This window comes from Gouania willdenowi, chromosome 9 (genome assembly GCF_900634775.1).
Source record: "Gouania willdenowi chromosome 9, fGouWil2.1, whole genome shotgun sequence".
NCBI classification, from domain to species: Eukaryota; Metazoa; Chordata; class Actinopteri; order Blenniiformes; family Gobiesocidae; genus Gouania; species Gouania willdenowi.
In genome coordinates, this window is record NC_041052.1 from 31,327,277 (window position 1) to 31,347,895 (window position 20,619).

General features: G+C 40.1%; 2 protein-coding genes across 4 annotated transcripts; one reads left to right on the top strand and one right to left on the bottom strand.

Moving 5' to 3' along the window:
- Positions 1-3,029: 3,029 nt before the first annotated feature.
- On the top strand, positions 3,030-9,505 carry LOC114469337 (alpha-(1,3)-fucosyltransferase 7-like). Of its 3 annotated transcripts, none has more exons than XM_028456757.1 (4): positions 3,030-3,142; positions 6,359-6,549; positions 6,642-7,290; positions 7,848-9,505. In XM_028456757.1, exons 3-4 carry the CDS (start codon positions 6,646-6,648, stop codon positions 8,280-8,282), a joined length of 1,080 nt encoding a protein of 359 aa, XP_028312558.1. In that variant the 5' UTR covers positions 3,030-3,142; positions 6,359-6,549; positions 6,642-6,645; the 3' UTR covers positions 8,283-9,505. The 3 variants fall into 3 exon arrangements, with proteins under 3 accessions (XP_028312558.1, XP_028312560.1, XP_028312557.1); XM_028456759.1 differs by lacking the exon at positions 3,030-3,142 and adding an exon at positions 4,944-5,000; XM_028456756.1 differs by lacking the exons at positions 3,030-3,142; positions 6,359-6,549 and having other exon boundaries at positions 6,565-7,290.
- Positions 9,506-10,840: 1,335 nt separating this feature from the next.
- On the bottom strand, positions 10,841-17,721 carry LOC114470082 (neural proliferation differentiation and control protein 1-like; the record flags this gene model as incomplete). The annotated part of the gene is made up of 8 exons (XM_028458097.1): positions 10,841-11,719; positions 11,801-11,894; positions 12,725-12,807; positions 12,931-13,012; positions 13,970-14,036; positions 15,712-15,849; positions 15,965-16,054; positions 17,628-17,721. Coding segments are annotated over 8 exons (720 nt in total), but the record flags the coding sequence as incomplete, so codon positions are not given.
- Positions 17,722-20,619: the final 2,898 nt, after the last annotated feature.

Consider the following 20,619-nt stretch of genomic DNA (forward strand, 5'->3'; position numbering starts at 1 on the left):
TCAGAGCCGAGCTCTCACTGACTGTTCATCACGAAGGAAAGCGACCAGGCGCGGAGCTTAACTGTGCTTGTTCGTTGTGTTGCTGCATTTCTTTGTTGTTTCTTCTGTTTTGTTTGTTGTGTTGGTTTTGTTTCCTTTGCGCTTGTTGTGCATTTGCTTGTGTTTCCAATGACTCCAATAGTCTTGTGGTAGATATATTATTTGACAAGTAAATCAGACACAGGAGACAGACGTGTGGCTGTCCACAGCCAATCAGACAGCAGCATTGTGCTCAGTGTTAGAGTCTCAGAGAGAGAGACTTCACCACTGAAGGCATCGTGAGACACAGTGTGCGCAGCGGCTGTTTCATATTCCGTACAAACTCGATCATGACGTGTCTTTTCAGCTGAGGGAGAAAGAAACTTGTTGTCTGTGATGCTGATTTGTGTAGTTTAGTGGATGTTTATGTGCTGTGGTTTGTCTTTTGTGTAACTCTGTTGATCATTTGTGTGTTGTTGGAGTCGTTGTGTGAATTGTGTTGTATTCGATGAACGTGGGCGGAGACACTTGAATGTGTGCTGCTGACGGTGCAGCTCTGCTGCTGCTGCTATTAATAAAGTCAGCCACACCTGCAGGTGGAAGAGCTAAAAATAGCTTTGCACCCAAAACACAGAGCATGGCCTCCATCAGGACACCATCAGCATCATCATGAGCATCATCTGCAGCAGCCTCAACCTCAGCAGACGGAGCGACTGACGCTGAGCATCAGTTGGATTAAAGGCATCAGGATGTGCAGCGTCACACAATGGAGGTCAGAGGTCAGCAGTAGGGATGTCCCAATACAACTTTTTCACTTCTGATACGATACCGATATTGCATCCTTTAGTATTGGCCGATACCGAAATCGATCTGATGCAATATCAGCACGAATCATACATACTTTTGTTACTTATTTTGTAGTGTGGAATGTTAGAAAAGGCTGTTAGTGATGTTACTCAAATAGAGAACAATAGTCAGCAACAGTAGGTATGAGAAAAACTGACCCATTTATTATTAACCAATTGGTTACAAACATTTTAACCTTCAACATAATATCTACAGTATTCTACAATTGGATAAATATAATGTATATCGGAGATTTTAGATGCAGTCCGATAAAAACCGATATTTGTTTTCTGGCTGATATCGGACTGATATCAGATATCAATATCGGATCGGGACACCCCTAATCAGCAGTTCTATGCTCACAGAGATCACGTCACAGTGAGACACACAGGTGCCTCACAGCCTCAGAGGAAGAGCAAAACACACACTAAAGGACCACAAAAACACACAAATTGACTACAAAAACAAACATTACAGACAAATACACAAAATGACCATAAAATACATACAATTACTCACAAATACGCAGAAAATGACTCACAAATTCACAACTCACAAAAACAATCCAACAACACACAAAATGACTAACAAAAATGAACAAAACAACCATAAAAACACACAAAATTACCATAAAAACATACAAAACTAGAGAACGAGGAGAGTGCAGACCTCCGCCAAGTAGCTCATTTCCACCTATAATGTGATTTAAAGAGTATGGCATGCACTCCCCTACCACTACTACATTACCCATAAACCACTGCACATTATCTATAAGCCACTGTGCCTAAGGGTGCAGGCACTTCCACCCATATTGTGATCTCCACGAGTGGTATTTTCTCATTTTCTGTAATCCAGAACATCACCAAAATTAATTAGGTGATTAATTATTATAAATAATCACCTATTCCTTGTCCCATTGTCAACATTTCCTGAAAATGTTATCCAAATCCATTAATAACTTTTCAAGTTATCTTGTTAACAAACAGACAGACAAACCCGGGATAAAACATAACCTTCCGCTCTGCGCTTCGGAGATATTGACTCACAAATACAGAATTCAACAACACAACTTACAGAAACATTCCAACAAACACACAAAATGACTCATAAATACATAAAACAATGACAAAAACACATAAAACACACATATTTACCGTATAAATACACATAATGACTGACAAATCAATGATACAACTCACAGAAAGACTCCAACAACACAAAAAAAGAGAACAAAAACACTCTGAAAGACTCACATAAAAACACAAAATTACCATAAAAACATACAAAATACACTAATTGAGATATCAACACGAGCACATCAATGACAACTCAAAGAAAGTGACTCATACAGATACAGAAAATGAAAAACACATAAAATGACTGCAAATACACACAAAACGACCAAAAAAACACAGAATTACCACAAAAAACGTAAAAAAATGACTCACCAATACACAAATCAATGACAACAAAAAAACACAAAATGACTATGAAAATATACAAAATGACTCACAAATAAATGATACAACTCACAAAAATACAACAATGAAAAATGATAACAAAAACACAGAATAAATCACATAACACAAAATGACCACAACAACACACAAAATGACTCACAAATACACAAAATCACATGAAGTGAGAGGTAATGAGATTCCCAGAGGAGGAAAAACCCCTCTTCCTGTTTTCTCCTCCGTCACCTGGAATGACACTGACAGACACACAGCACAGACATCACAGTCACAGACGGTAACAGACACAGACACAGTCACAGACAGTCAGAGGAAGCTCTGAAGCTGCTGCTGCTGCTGCTGGTGGTTGTTGGACTTGGTTCCTGGTCCTGAGTCTGACTAACAACCTGTTAGACCGCGGGACACTAACGTGAGCACGGCTCACTGCGGCGGTGGAATCACGCACGCCCCCGGTGGTGCGCGGTGTGTCGCGCTACGCGCACGCTCTTACCGGCCCGCGCCTCTTCAGTGTCACGTTCTTCCACAGCAGCAGCTGCAGCTGGTGCAGGAAGCCCATGGTCGGACCGCAGTCCCGGTCCTGGTCCAGGTGCACGCGCTCCGTCTGTCAGGATGCGGCTCGCTTTGCCTGCGCGAGGGAGGGAGGGAGGGAGGGAGGGAGGCGGCCACAGGAGCGTGCGCGCTCCGTGCGTCGGACAGGGCGGAGCCTGAAGGCGGAGGCCGAGCACGAGCACGTCCGCGCGTGTGTTGCAACGGAAATGAGTGACCGCAGGGGGCGTGGTTTAACCCAGTCCTCAGAAAGTAAAGTAAGTGTAACTTTTCATGTGTAACGATAGAATTATGAGTAAGATATCAGCACGTGACCTCTGAGCTCGGAAACAAGAGATAATATGATTCAAACATTAGAGTTTCTCACAGTGAGTGTGAGTTGCAGGTTCTCTCTACGTCATCAACATCACAACAACACCAGTGTAGCCTCATTTTAGAAGCGCTATGTATAATAAATACATATGTGCTTTGTCTCTGATGGGTCCAGAATTATGATCAAATGTGTAAGTCCATCCTAAAACCACTTTTTTCTGCTGAATACATAAGATCAGGTATAAAGTAATGTAGTTTATTGATCCTAGTCCCACTCTTCACATTTTAGTTTAAGTCATGAGTGTTCTTATCTCTAAAATGTCAGGGTTAAAAAAGCTATTTCCATAATGTTGAGCTTGATTTCCGGTTTGGGTTCTCCTTCCATGTCTGCCATCAGAGGGGCATGGGAGCAGGATCTGAAGGCCGGTATTGGTGAAACAGACTGGACTAAAGTTTAGAAGAATACTAATTAATCTTCATTGTGTGCGAGACACACTCTTACATACTTGTCAAGTTTTGGATTTGAAAATAAGGGAAATTTTCTGGCGCCCACTACGAGACGTCCCACCAGCCCAACCAAGCTCCAGTATCTCTTATATTTTAAGATAGATGTATAAGAAATCTAAAATACCCACTTGTCAACCACTTACTAAATACAATTATGTGATTAGAATCCGGTAGGTCGACCTTTATTAACATTAAAATGCTGTGAACATTCCTCCTAGGGCTGGGTGATATGGACCAAAACTCATATCTCAATATATTTTCTCAAAATGATGATATACGATAAAAATCTCGATAATTTTATCAAATAAAGTCTGACCAGAAAGACAATTCTGGGTTAAATTTGCTGATGCAAAATGCCACACAGGGACATTTATTAACAAACAGCTGATCAATATGTGCACTCATCAATCATCTAAATGAGCTTTACATGTTGTTCTGAGACGTAAAAGCAGTGACTCCTAAAACTAGTATTTTGTTTCATATGATATTTGAAATATTATAGTTTTCTATATCACCAAAATAGAAAACTCGATACATCTTGAATCTCGATATATCGCCCAGCCCTAATTCCTAAATTATAAAACAGCCTAAATAAAAACATAAATGTGTATATGAAGCATGTGTTTATTTAATATACTTACAGTTTATATACAAGTCAACACGTTGCATATTTACTGTTAATTTCACATTTTTTGTCTTTAAGTTACACATTAACATTTTATTTTATTACATATTTTCTGATAATTTTTCATGCTCACTCTCTGGTATTCACTAATGACTTATTAAACACATTTATTACAGACTTTACATTCTTAAATACTTTTTTAAAGCAGTGTATATTTATGGAGCTTGTGATTGGCTGATTTTTCATGGTGACTTCCGTCATTCCTTCCACTGTGGTAGATGTTAAAATCTCAGTTATTAATCTAACAGAACGTGTAGCTGTGTCACATCCTGCTGCTCTTTAGGAAGATAAACTCTCTGTCACATTTCACAACGTTTTTACACCAGTTCTTTGTTTTTTTTCACCAGAACGTCTTCATTCATTCATCTCTCTTCTGAGTTGTTTCTGTGTTTGTTGCCGCTGTCAGCACTAATCTCGCGAGAACTGCCACTCAGGCCATTTCAGGTGGTAGTTCTCGCGAGGCTACTGACGACGTTCAGTTTAGTAAGGCATCTTTTACTCATTATTACATTAAAATACGGGATATTTATGGGAAAATACTAATATGGGAAGATGGCGGGAAAGAGGGGTAAAATACGGGAGTTTCCCGGCCAAAACGGGATACTTGACAGGTATGGTCACTCTTATTCAGTTTAAAGTGGTACACCGAGCTCATATTCACTAATCCAAACTGGCAAGAATGTATTTCCTCTTATTGACCCAATGTGCAACAAATGTAAATCAGAGGAAGCCACTTTAATACGTTTTGGCTTTGTCCTAAAATACAGCAGTATTGGGAGGGTATTTGTGAAGCACTCTCTTGTGTACTTGGTGTAAATATAACATTAAATCTCCTTTTGCTGCTTTTGGGGGTCACTGGTGAGGGGTTAGGTATACCTGTTGGGGGTCAGAGGCTCATTGCCTCTTCAACTCTGTTAGCACGCCGCTTCATTCTCTTGAAATGGAAGGGTGCTGCCCCACCTACTGTTTCACATTGGGTGAAAGATGTATTATATCATCTTAAACTGGAGAAAATTAGAAATTTGATCTGGTGTTGGGGCCTTTTCTGGCTTTTTTTTTTAACCAACCATCAACAAAGGACTGGTTTCTTCCTCTCACAGCCCTCAGTGAGCATTGATTGACAGCTCCATGTAGAACTGTGCAGAACCATTTAGAGAGAGTTGAGACAACTCCGTTCACTCCAATGGTCCATTTTTTTTTTTTTTTTTTTAACAACAATGGCGGTTCATGGAGCCTCACAATTATTCCCGGAAGTGAGCAGTTGACTGTTGTAGCCCAATAGAGCTCGAGCGGAGTAGACAGTTTGTGATGTGCTTTTGAACGGTAAGATGTTTAAATAACCATATTGGATATTACTATTATTATTATCAGTGTATCTAAACCCATTAACGTGTGCATTATTAACTAATTATGAATTAATAATACACTATTGACATGTGCATATGACAGCGTACTGTATAAATATTGTAAAATCAATGCAGTTATTGACGACAAATGACCTAAACTCCCAGTTTTGTCACTCGGAATCAATTAATTCGAATTGCCCGCCAATAACTTCCGGGAACTATTTGAGTCTATTTTAAACTTCCGTTGTCGCAACTCTTTCTCTAAACAATTCTGGAACTGTGCAGTGCTGTGGGGGCGGGACTGCTGTGACTGGGCGTTTATTAACTACTCTAGGAGCCACACCCATAATCAAGGAGTTTTTTTATTTCCCCCTAGTGGCAGGTCAGCAAAAACCTGGGGGTGTACTTACAATTTAAATATGTGTCCTTGTTTAATAATAGAGTGTGAGTCAGTCTGGGATTGTGTCACCGCCCAACGTGCTTGTTTGTACATTTGTATGTTTTATACGTATGTTTGTTTGTTTGTTTTTTATTTGTGCAGTTGTTTGTATTTTTGTATGTTTATTTGTTGGTGAGTTCCTCTCTGTTTGGATGTGTTGCACATGTTTGGTTGTGGCTTTCAGAAGCTGAATCAATAATGTTCAACTTGGTGAGGAAGACAGTTGATGAACAGGAAGAGGAAGTCCAACTTGTGGTTAGGACTAAAGCAGCAACCAGAGTTGCGTTAAGGGTGAGACACACTCACACTGTAGTACGACACCTCAGCTAGACAGCCACAGCCTGACCAGACGACCAACCACTGTACGACACCCAGGTAGGAGCTCACCTGGTTGTTATCAATGACAAATCATTGAATTCAAACAATACAATGATGCAATTCCTTCATTTCTGTCTTTCTTCTCTCAGTTCAATGACTCCATTCAGTTATTCAAACGTCTTCCTCTTTCTTCTCCTCCTGTCTTTTCTCACTCCCCTCTTTTTGTCATTCCTGGACTGGACCTCCTTCCCACAAATTCCCTTGCTTCCTCTAAGGAACTTCCCCATCCTTCCTCTAAGGAACCTCACCATCCTTCCTCTAAGGAACCTCACCATCCTGCTCTGGCACTGGCCCTTCTCTCGCTCCTTCAGGCTGAGCGGTGACAGATGTTTGAAGATGTTCAACATCAGTGGCTGCTTCCTTACTGATGACCGCTCAGCATTCCTGGATGCAAACGTGGTGGTTTTCCATCACCGGGAGCTGAGCTGGGGGCCGTCCGACCTTCCTATGCACCTCCCTCGGCCAGCCTCCCAGCAATGGGTGTGGCTTTCCATGGAGCCTCCAGCCAACAATGCCAACCTGTCACTCTTCAATGGAGTCTTCAACCTCACCATGAGCTACCGACGCGACGCAGACATCTCCATCCCATACGGACGCTCCGAGTTGGGAGCGGCAGAGCAGGAATACCAGGTGGATGTGAACCGTTCCTGCCTGGTGAGCTGGGTGGTCAGCAGGTACCAACCCCAACAGGCCCGAGCCAGAGTTTACCAGAGCCTGAAGGAGCACCTCCACATCCAGGTCTCCTCTTCCTCATCCCTTCCTTCTTTCCTACTTTCCTTGATTCCTTCCTCTCTCCCTCCATCCCTCCCTTCTTTTCTTCCTCTCTCCCTTCCACCCTTCCTTGCTCCTCCCTCCCCCCTTCTCCTCCCTTTCCTTCCTTATCCCTCCCCTCCTTTCCCTCCCTCCCTCTCTCCTTTCCTTCCCCTCCCTTTCTTTCTTCCGCCCTTCATTTCATCTTTGTTTCCCTTTTCCTTCTTTTCTTATTTCCAATTTAGTTACCTTATTGTTTTGTTTCTTGTTTCTATATGTACTAATCTCCTCATTTTGTTCCTTCCAAATTTGCTTCTCCTTCCTTTATTTTTTTTCATTTCCTAAAGTCTTTCCTTCCCTGCTTCCTTCTATATTTCTTTATCTCTATCCTTTCCTATCATGTTTCCTTCTTTATCTTCTTGCTTGCTCCCTTTCTTTGTTGTTTATTTCTTGATTTCTTCCCTTACTTTCTTATTTCCTTTATCTTTTTTTTCATATCTCTCACTCATTGCTTCCTTATTCATTTCCTCATATCTTGTTTGCAGGTCTTTGGAGGTTGGTCCCACAGGCCTCTCCCTAAGCGGAGGCTTCTGTCCACCATCGCTCGCTGTTTTTTCTACCTTTCCTTTGAGAACTCTGAGTCCACGGACTACATCAGTGAGAAACTCTGGAGGAACGCCTTCCAGTCCGGCGCCGTGCCCGTAGTCCTCGGGCCGAGCCGGGCCACTTACGAGGCCTTAGCCCCACCTCGCTCCTTCATCCATGTCCACGACTTTCCCAACACCGCAGATCTGGCAACTTACCTGAAACAGCTGGCAGCAGATAAGGATGCCTATGCTGAGTACTTCCTGTGGCGCCGCACGCACCAAGTCAGGACCATCACGGACTGGAGGGAACGCTTGTGTCAGATCTGCCTCAGGTTTCCACATTTACCCCCAAACAAGGTCTACCAAGACCTGGAGGGCTGGGTCAACAGCTGAGGTCTGTGAGTGGACTGGTTATTGTTATATCTGGTGATTGTTCATCACAACACAATAAAAACACACTTCAGATAAAACTTAATTTGTCCTCGGAATCAGTCACAAGATAACATGATCACCAGCCAAAGCTTAACACTAATCGGTCCAAGCCTTCAGTGTGATCAAAGTTCAGTTTCACTTTGTTTTTCTAACACTTTTTTTATATTCTTCAATGTAGAGTGCATTAAAAGATTAAAGTTTTTTTCACTAACCACTGACAGGAGAGGTCAAAAGATATAATATTTACCCGTTGAACCAATACACCACCTCATCTACGCCGGTTCTATTAAAACTAAGTGAAAGTGAAGCTGAACTTTGATCACAGCTGAATGACTAAAGTTTGTATCTGAGAGACTTTAAAGGAATACGAGTTTCATGCATACATTTATTAAAATAAGATTCAAACAGCAAACTTCAGCTTTTACCCCAAACGGACACAAATTGTTTTATTTTTAATTCAATCATTTTCACGCGCTTGTGTAGGACTCTAGAAAATTTACACAGAGATGCAAAAGTTCTACTAGAAAGTAAAAGTTTGATGGGAGGACATCAAAGATTAATGTCATATCATAAAAGTTGGAAGTGCTTCTGTTGATGTAACTCAGCTCTACATAACTGTTTACGTGCGCACGTTTAAAATGTTTATCCGAGTGTTACACGCTGCTGTTGAACTTCAATGTGTAATTCAGCAGAAAACTTCATCCGTGTTCCTTCAGGGGCTCCGTAAACTTTTTTATGTTTGTAGGACTAAAACTCATTAAAAACTACTAAAGCACTGACCTGCTTTACTTTACACATTGTTTAAACGAAATGTTTGTATTAATGGTGGGGCTTGATTTTAAAAATGTATCTAATCTATTGGAGACTTTGTAATTAAATAATCTCAATTCATCTAAATTAATGTCCTAACAATGTTTGACACAAGAAGCAACATTTTTCCAATTTAAATAGATTTTGGTTTATGATTGAATCAATGAAAACAATGAATGAGCTTAAACAACAAAATAGTGTTTATTATTTCCATCACTGAGTGCTATAATGTGCAATATGAATAAACAATATTATGATTGCATTGTTCACAAAGCGCTAACTTAAAATTCAAATAAGCATATTCATGCTTTTGAGGATTTTTTGTAAACTTTCTAAAACAAATTTGTTTTTGTGTATTAAAAAAACAAAAAAAAAAAACAGCACTTAGTGCAAAACATTCCAGAGAAGTGGAAACTAAACAGTGCAAAAATATTTAGAATATCTGTGGCATGAAATAAACAGAGCAACTGACGACGCTAATGAATTTAGTTTGAAATAGTCTTTCTACATAGCAGTTCATACGTTGGGTCAGCCGATGCTATCTGTAGCAGCGCTTCTAGCACACAACTGGGCTTTTGTTTGTCATCCGGTGTAATTATTTGAAATAAAATGAATGCCCACAAAGTACATCAACGACTTCTCCTCTGGTTCTCCTGTTACTTGTGTTGTGGTCTGTGCATCAGTATTATGGGTATACCGGGAACTTGTGAAATGAAAAAGGAGTGCAAAAAATGTATACATAAAAAGGTAATTTATGATGTTGATCAGTTTATGTTAGTTTGTATTTATCTGAGGGACTTCCTTGAATGTTTATAAATTCACGGTTTCTGTAATTTTTCATAGGGACATTGTTTTGGGTACATAGCAATATTTTTATTTCATTAGGACAATAGATGTTGGATATTAGGGTTTTTAGTGCCACACAAGGCTGGTTTATTTACAGTCCTTCTAAAAATCAAGCCTAGATTGCAGATTCATCATGTGACCTGAAATTAGTTGGTTTTTTTGTGTATATTGGTATTGAAAGTGTTGGACAATATCAGATATCGGCCAGAAAGCAAATGCAACACAAACCTAAATTTGATGCGTGATTTGTTTTTCAACTCTTGTTCCAAGTAATTTAAAAATACTTCATCAGAGTTAAAACATTACTGTCTGTTTCTTCTATCGATTAACCTTCAGGAGCCATTGTGTTACATTCACCAATATAACCAACGGATTTTACATTCAGCTTTAAATGAGAGCATATTTTCACCAATAAATCTCCCTGTGATTTGAATATATAATAATAACAACAGTAAAACATATCACCTGGGGTTGTTCTGGACTCAATAAAAGAGTGTATAACTGAGGTTTAGGGTTGAATGTCCAACATTTTCTTTGTTTACCTGTAAAAATAAAGGTAAATACACCACGCCTCTGCGTCAAACGGCACATTACAGAGCACATGCTGCTTCAAAGCTCACAGAAACACGTTTCATTTCCTTTTATGATTTTTCAGCTTGAATAATACACGTTGTGTATAAATCTACAGTCATAATTGACAAGCTCACAGGAGCAGTAAATGCATAACGACTCTCAGGTTTTCATGCATAGAGGAGCTGTGAGGAAAACACCACGGATACGTTACATTGTAGGAAAAAGCACAGTAACAAACCAAAGACAGATCATGGAGAGCTCGAACACACAAAAGAACAGCTCGGTGACAACAGAAAAGCACAAACTGTGTTTTTAAGGGAATTCATGGTTCATTTTACCCGTGTGAGGTGTTTCCTGTAGGTTTTAAAGCTCATGCTAAAGTTTTTAGCTTTATCAAAAGAGAAGGAATCTCAGCAGCAGCTACTTGATTAAACTGAATGAGGTCCTATCAGCCAACTCATATTTTAATGACTGTAAAAAAAGAGAATGTAACATCAAAACAGCAGATCGTCCATCTGGAACAATGCTAATGCTAAGTAGCTTCAAAGACATGCCGACTCATTGTAGATCAATGAAAGCAGAGACTATACCTGTATTTTTCTGACTTTATTTTTACTTTTAAAAGAGTTTGTAAAATCATTTAAAAAGAATAGCATTAGCTTGCATCCTGAATCAGGACAATAGCTAATGCTAACTAGCTTTAAAGATGTGCTGATTGACTTCAACCCATTGCAAATAGAAAACCAGAGATTTTGCCTGTGTTTTTACGTTCTTTTGACTTTTACAGAAGATGCCTATGCCTTCGCTAGCAGTTTAGCATTAGCCTGGTTCAAGGTATCACAGTTACTTATTAAAACTAAAAAATAAATCTTCACAACTAAATAAAGAAAAGTACAAGACTTGTGAAGATGTATCCGTTAGCATGAGCTTTAAACATGTGACTGATGGTTGAAGTGGATCTCTTCAGGACGTTCACTGAAAAACTCAGTTCATATTTGTATAAATTGTTAATGTAACACATCCTTAAATGTCCTTTAAGGTTCCTCAAATTGTCTGTCCATCACATCGTCTCTGTCCGATAGAAAGAGTCCAAAGGTTCAGTTCTGAAAGCGCTGGAGGTAAAGAGTGGAATCATCAAAGAGAGGATTCTTCACCTCCATCTCACCTGTCTGAGAGACACACACACATATTCTATGGGAGGGGTCATGTGACCTTGAAACAGGACAAAGGAATTAAGGACGAGGACTTACAGGTGCAAGTCCTGGACATTCATAGACGGTGAAATCTCCGTCATCATTCTCCTCGTCTGTGGACGCTCCAGACTCAGGAACAGAGTCTCTGTGTCTGAACAGGAAATAGAGGAGGACACATGGGGTTGGTTAATGGTTTAGATACTGCAATATTTAGGATGATCTATGGTTTTATTGTCGATGGTTTAGGGTAGGGGTGTCAAAATAATTTTAGTCTAATGGTCAAATATGGACCAGTTAGATCACAAGTGGGGTGCAGGTTTTAGGCGGGAAAATGAACAATTTCAACATTAATGTGCCCAAGTTTGCACTTCCAGTTATAAATTAGACAAAGTATGGAAGGCATCAACAATATCTAAGAAATAAGTGACAGATATTTAATGTCCTTTGGTTTATTTAGTTTTTGACCAGATTTTATCTAATTTGGGGACATTTTGTGGAATAATTGGAGAGAAATTGCAGGATTTTGGAAACATTTAGATTTCTTTCAACAACAAGTTACAACTGAATTATTTAGCAATTTACAACATTTTTCATGTTTTCCCTGTCATTTTCACTTTCTCCTGCGGGCCGAATTGGATGCTCTGAAGGGCCAGATTCTGACCCCGGGCCTTGAGTTTTACCCCCCCCCCCCGGTGTGTCATCATTGGCCTGATGATGAGGTTCAGAACAAAGGAGCGTCCTAGCCATAATGAAGATTGTATATTTATGTCAGATGCTTAGTGCACATCTTTATGTGGCAGAGACTTCCTGTCTTTTAGTTGTGAGATTTCTCCATGAATAGATGACAATGAATGAGGCTACGAGACGCTCTTGATGGTCAGAGCAGAGGGGCATTGTGATTGGTTACTGAGCCACAAGGGAGGGGCGAGGGAGCCAAAAGTGACAGCTAACTTAGAGGGTTGATGCTATAGAAGAACTCACTTCTCCATGGAGATCATCTGCTGCTTCTGGTGCTGGTAATGGTACATCTGAGCGTTGTGAGCTAACTTCCTGTCTCCAGGCTGCTGCAATAAAAGATGAACAGAAATAAAACCACAAATCTCAACATTAAACATACAAATAAAATACAACTGTAAAAGATACAAGTGGTGTGTGTGTGTGTGTGTGTGTGTGTGTGTGTGTGTCACCATGGTGTCGGAGGTCTGAGCTCGGACCAGTCCGTATAAAGGACCGCCCACTTTCTGAGTCAGACGCACTCCTCTCTGCAGCCTGAACACAAGATATAAAGAATATAAAATAAATAACAATATTCATAATAATATACAATACAACTAAATACATCAATTAAAACAAAAATATGAATTCACAAAAAACTAATACACAAAAAGCACATTTTCCAAAAGTAAAAAAAGAAAAAAATATCCTAAAATAGCACAATAATAAGCAATTCCCACTGAAACAAATAAATCTCAGCTGATCTTATCTGATCTTATCTTGTCTTAATTTAATCTGAAATCAGTCTGAAACCGTTTGAACCAGGCCAAAAACCAGCTTAGACATTATCAAACCACTTGGAAAAGTCTTAAACCAGTTCCAATCAGCTTAAACAACCAACTCAACTCAACTTTATATATATATATATATATATATATATATATATATATATAGCGCAAATTACAACAAAGTCATGACAAAGTCAGGAGAATAAAATAATTTCAAACCAGTATGAAATTTGTTTTAAAAAACAAAACAAAACTCAGTTCCATCTTCAACATATCTAAAAAGAGTGAACAGATTACAATACAAACTAGTATGAAAATAGTTTGAAAGCAGCCAAAACTCTGTAAACCAGTGTAAAACCAATTTAATTAAGCTTAAACTACATTTAACCAGTATGAAATTACTCCTACACCATCTTAAGCCAGAATAAACAATCCACAATCAGCCAAAATGGTAACAAAAACCAGTTCAACAATCAGCCTAAAGCAGTTTAAACAGCTTGAATCTCATTCAGACAAGACTAAAAACCTAAACCCAAACCTAAGAATCCTAAGCCCAAACTAAAACTAGTTTTAACAATCTGAAATTAGCCAAAAGCAGGTAAAACCATCTTATAGGAGTCTGAAACCAGTTTGAAGGACCTGGATATAATTTGATCCAGTCTGTAATGAGTCTTAGCTGGTTTTATATTGGATGTGATCTGAAGGAGGATGAGGAAGATCTCACCTGACCCAGCAAGCGCCAGCTAGGATCAGCAGCAGGGACGATGCTACGATGAAGATGCTGCTCAGCACTGAGAATAGACGGAGAAACAGCATTAGTGGAGCCGCTCTGATGGCCAACGAGCCCATGACGGTCTGAGCTCTCACACTCACACCAGCCAGGCAGAGTCTGAGGTCGGTCCCGAGATCTGAGACCATGAAGATTCAGCACAAAGAGGTCATTCAACCCGAGGAAAATAGAGAAGAGCTTCCTCAGAGCTGCTGAGGACTTTAACGCAGCTTTTGAGAGTTAATACCACAAAGACGGAGCTTTAAACCAGTCCACACGCAGCTCAACTGTCTGAAACCAGTCAGAGACAGCCTAAACCAGTATAAAACAACTCCAAACCAGTCTGAAACATTTAACACCAGCTAGGACCCATGTAACTATGAAACTCGTCCAAACCAGTTTGAAACCAGTTTAAACTATATTTTAAAGAAATCTAAACCAGTGTGAAACATCTACAACTGTTTAAACCAGTCTAAAACAGATTAAACTGGAGTTTAAAAGATCTGACATCAGCTCATACTAGTCCCAAGTAACTATAAACCAGTCTGAAAAAAGTCTTAACTAATAAGAAACCAGTTTCAACCAGTTTGAAAGAAGTCCAAGCTAGTTTAGAACCAGTTTAACCCAGCTTGAAACAAGTCCAAATTAGTTTTAAGGCGTTTTAAAGCATCCTACACCCAGTCTGAAACCAGTTAAAGAAAGTTTAAATCTGAAACCAGTGTGAACAGATCAAATATTCTCTGTATGCAGATCATGTGAGGCTGTTTGTCAAAAACGCTAGAGTAAGTTTTTTCACAGATTATGACTTTTCTTCTTCGATCTTTAAAAGCTAAAAACCAAGTCAAAAACCTTGGTGTTCTGATTGACTCAGATCTTACATTCAGCAGTCAGATCAAATCTATCACAAAAACATCTTCTACCACCTAAAGAACATCTCCAGAGTGAAAGGTTTAATGACTCAGAAAGATCAGGAGAAACTGGTCCATGCTTTTATCTCCAGCAGACTGGACTATTGTAATGGTCTTCTGACAGGAATCCCCCAAAAGAGCATCAAACATCTACAGCTGGTTCAGAATGCTGCAGCTCGGGTCTTAACCAGAACAAAGAGATCAGAACACATTACTCCAGTTTTAAAGTCTTTACACTGGCTCCCAGTCAGCCTCAGAATAGACTTTAAAGTTCTGCTGCTGGTGTATAAATCTGTGAATGGGTTTGGTCCAGAATACATCAGTGACATGTTAGTCAGGTATGAACCCAGCAGGTCTCTCAGATCTATGGACACAGGTCAGATAGTGGAGCCCAGAGCTCACAGTAAACATGGTGATGCTGCTTTTAGTTGTTATGCTGCAAAGAAGTGGAACAAACTGCCAGCAGAGCTGAAGTCAGCATCACATGTAAACATTTTTAAATCAAAGTTAAAGGCACTTTTTTTCACTACTGCGTATGATTGAGAGAGAGATTTTTGGTCATGTTGTTGATGTCATGATGATTTTACTGATGATTTTATTGATTTTAAACAATTGAATGTTTTATCATGTAAAGCACATTGAGTTGCCTTGTGTATAAAATGCGCTATACAAATAAATTTGCCTTGCCTTGCCTTGCTTTGCCTAATTGGCTGCATTAAAACCTTTGACGAACATTTCTAGGATTGCTTTTAGCGATCACATTCAGACGGTTACGTCACTGGGACTCACCAATGAACTGGTTGTCGTTGGAGGTGTATGGTTGGATGACGGGGTCGCTGAGCAGAGCCGAGGCATGGCTGGTGGGTGGGGCATCAGTGCTGCGGTTCGTGATGGAGGCGGGACTTGGATGCTCTGATGTCTGAGAGTCTGAGTGAAGAAACAGAAGAAGAGGTGGGGTCAGGGGGATATTAATATATTATATTAAACAATGTAAACAACTGGTGGGGTTCATGGGTGGGTGGGGCTTATGAGTGGGCGGTACCAGGCAGTCTGCTCTCCGTCTGCTGCTCACTGATGACGGCCGACAGAAAGTCGATCTCTTCATCCAGCTCGGAGTTAGCGCTGACTTTAGCTGACGGGGCAGAAACACAGAGAGGAGGAGCTAAACACAGGAAACATATTTTTATTGGGCAAAGTCGTGTCCACATCACATCCCTGATAACACTCCATGTAGCTACTTTTAGCCCATAGTCCCTCCAGCGCATAGTGAGAGCAGCTGAGAAGGTAGTTGGTTCCTCTCTCCTTTCCCTCCAGGACATTTACAGCACCCGTCTCACCTGCAAAGCCCTCTGTATTGTGGGTGACCCCACCCACCCACCACACAATCTTTTCAGTTTGCTGCCATCTGGAAGGAGGCTGCAGAGTCTCCGGGCCAGGACCAGCAGACTGCGGGACAGCTTTATCCCTCAGGCTGCCGGGAAACTCAACTCTCTCCATGGACTGCAACATTTCCCCCCGGTGTTGTTATTTTACTGACTTAAAACCAAAGCAGGAATACCTAAAAATCAAAAACCAGACAAGCAGCATTTTTCTGTTTTAAAATTAAATATTCTGTTTGTGTGATATTTGGATATTTACGGGAAAACTACAGATGAGAGCTTTATGTTTTAAGCTCACCACGCAGAGTGACCCACAATCGAGGGTGGACTTACTCTGCTGAATTTGATAAAATAATCTTGTAGCATGTTGTTCACCTCACACCGATGGCAAACAGGCCAAACCTTTGTGTCAATGATGTATCGTGAAGGAGTTATTGATGCTGGAAGTTTGAATCTGTGAATATCGTGCCAACTTTACCCAACAGCGATACAGTCCAAATAGTATCCAAATCAACTGGTGACTGACTATTGACTGTGAGGCTGGTATGAGGAATAGATATTAGAACTTTTTTGACACTTTTGCAAAAACATGTAAAGCTTTTTTGAGAGCAATAAAAAATATATTTTTTGCAAGTTATAATACTAACAGCAGCTGTCAACACACACGAAATTTGATCACAAGAAACGAGGTGCACCAGTAGATTCATGACACCACCTCTGGCTCCTTCAATCACATAATCATGTGCATGTTTTACCTAACATTCTTTTATTTGTTTTGATTTATTTATGTATTAATAACATTTCAATTCAACAGTTATTCAGTTGTGAGACTTATGCATTGCTCCTTTTTTGGTCCAGGAGTAAAAGTCCACCTCCGTCTGTGGGTCGCCTCCGTGTGGTGAACTTAAAACATGAAGCTCTCGTCTATAGTTTTCCCGTAAATATCCAAATATCACACAAACAGAAGATTTAATTTGAAAACAGCAAAAACGGCTGCTTGTCTGGTTTTTGATTTTTTCTGTATTTCTGTTTTGATTTTAAGTCAGTAAATCAAAAAAACCACACTTTATTTATTATTCTGATTTGGTTTTAAAACAGAATAACCAAAGAATGAAGGGTACATGGATTCTTGTACAAATAGTGGAATTGACAATTAAGCTGACTTTGACTTTGACTTGACATGGTTTCTATGCCAACACATAACCCATTGGTTTGCAGTAGGAACATAAACTATTCAGTGAACAAACATTTGTTATCGCCAAATAAAATAAATTATAAATATACAGTGTATAATATGTCTGTCTGTACTGCAGCTGCTGGACTCACCTGTCAGGAGATGGGCCGGTCTTCTCCGGACCACACAGCGCCCTCTGGAGTTTTCCACCAGAGGGCGCAGGCAGGGGCCGCAGTTCCAGCCACCTGGCGGGCAGAAGTGTCGCCCCACCCGGGCACAGTCCAGACTCCGAGGGCAGAGGTGAGAACCTGAGGACGGACACACGTTTTAGTTATAGACTGAGAATGCATGGCCATCATTAGCCCACTAACCCTGCTACATGCTAAGCTAACCCACAGACTGTCAGAGAAAGCCAGCCTTCTCACAGGTTCAGCCTCTCACTTAATAAGTTCAAAGATGTAACAAAAACATTACTTGTTTTATTAAAGTTCAAATTGGGGGAAGTTCTTCTTTTAGATCAGTTTAGATCAGATCATCCCACTCAGCCGACATCACTGACCACACCACACACACTGATTAGATCGAGCCGCCATCGTTCTTCATCCCTGCAGTTACCATGACGACTGCCATGGTAACAGAGGAGTTGTGACATCATCAGTGGTGAGTCACCACTCTGTCAGGGGAGTCAAATGTGATTTATGTCTCTGAAAGCTCAACAGCAGCACGGCTTGGTAGAAAAAGCACGAAACAATCCACAAAATGTGCGGAATGAACAAAGATCACAGAAAATCACAGATTTTGGGAAGCAGAAACTAAAGGGCGATCGCTTCTTCCACAACACAAGAGATATGGGAGTCACATTTTGTTTATGAACAATATAACAGATGTTTTAGTTTTACCTATGGTTTTCATACATCTCAGTCACATTCTGTGTGTCAAGTACAATATCGACTATAAGAAATACAATACATTGATCCCTTGAATAGAATCTCCTTAGTATTGAATACTTTTCACGTTCAAAAGTATTATTTTCTGCACTAATTTACTCCCAAACCAGCAGCTGTTTAAAGGCAGAGAAGCCTCAGAATAACATCTTCATACAAAAGGTTTACTGACATTAGCTCATGTATGTAGCCTGTGCTGCTAAAGCTAACAAACAGAGGCATTAGTTTGAACCCCTCACACACAAGACACGGTCTGCTCTGATAAAGCTGATAATCCTACACAAAATCCACCAAATGTGGAGCTACAGCACTTACTTCAGACACTCCAAACCCAACCTGGCAACCCAGCTTCTGCAGCGGTTCGCTCTCCTGTCTCTGTTTAGATTCTTCTATCACTTACAGTCACCTCTTATTTCCCTTTAAAATAAATTAAAATCTCATTAAGTCATGTTTACCTATTTATTTTTAATCAGGCCCCTTTTTTTATTCTTTATCAAATTTGGTAAATATAAATATATATAAATAATTAATAGTAAAAAACTGGACAGTCAACACAGGACGTGCGCGGCAAAACCCAAACCAGAAGACAACAAAAGGCAAAATGACACAAAACAACAACAAAATAATAATCAATGGCCACAATAATAATAGTAATAATAATAAAAACACAGTAAACAGCCATCCTCAGGTCGCCTCTTTGTTTGGGTCAAAGTTCACTACAATAACAAAAGTGATCCATCTGTAACCATGGTAACAGAATCAGTCAGTCTGGTAACAGGGTGATGACCGTGGTAACACCGTCAGTGAGGTAACAGAATGGTGTCCATGGCAACAGAGAGAGCAAGTGGTGATGCTGCTGTTATAGGACACGTTACAATAGAAGTTATTTACTCCTTTCACTTCCATTCCTCTGTGTGATGGAGTAGGAGACGTTACTCAGGTCGGACACACGTGGACAGCAGGCAGTCCGGGGCCCTCCACCCCAAAGTAAACGCACAAAATCAACAAAAATACACTAAATGACTCTAAGAAACATACAAGATTACAGAAAGAAACACAAAAACGACTCAAAAAACACACAAAATGACTCATAAGTAACAGAAAAATACACAAAATTGCAACACACACACACAAACTCTTTGTTGTTCACTGTGTTAATGCTCTGATTGGTCGTTATGCTGACATGAATGTTGATCATGTGACCCTCAGATCAGATGTTTGTGGCCACAGTGAAACCACGACTCAGCATATACCACTGAGGCAGGCGGTGGTGTTCAAACCGTGGCTCTTCTCGACTGAGAGCCGCTCGGTGGAGCTTTGGTGGGTTTGAAAGCTTCTCTGAGAGAGTTGGAGGTGACGTGGTGAACAAATCTGAGCTCTTCATCTTCTGACAGCAGGAATGTGTTAGTGAGCGTGCACAGAGCTGACACCTCCACACACACACACACACACACACACACACACACACACACACACACACACACACACACACGCACACACACACACACACACACACACACACACACACACACAACTCAGTGTCCACGTCAGCAGGTGGAAAACATCTTTAGTTGAACATCTCCACAGAGGAGCAGAGAGCATGTGGACCTCCAGATGTCTTCTTCCTCCTCAGCGCTGAAAGCTCAGTGAGGAGCTTCACATTCCATGTTCTCTGCTAATTTAATTTAATAACGTGCAGCAGCTATTTCCATCTTCCCTGAGGGCCTCGCCTTCACGTCACAGCAGTGAAGAGCTGCTTTGTCTCCACACAGTTTGATTGATTGTCTCTGCTTTCACTATTTCTGTCTTCACATCTGAACAGTCCAATCATTTCAAACTAAGGCTTTTCACTTCATAAAATCTGCTCATTGTTACAGATTGATTCAGTGTACATATATATAAATGATGCTAACTAAAGTTAGTCTGATAACGTTTTTGTCAATGATATATAGTTACAAATTCCCACCATTTACAAATAAATAAATGAAATAGATAAGCTACATCAATATGTATTCTTAATTCTACATCATAACTGACAAATGTGTTCATTGATTAATTATTAATAGAGTAATTAATGTTTCCATTTAACGTGTTTCGTTCTTAACGCAAAACATCCAATAATAATAATGAAAAGAAATTAACAGTTCGGTCCTCACAGCTCCGATAATTCCTTCTACTCCAGCCGCACACAGCAGCGCCT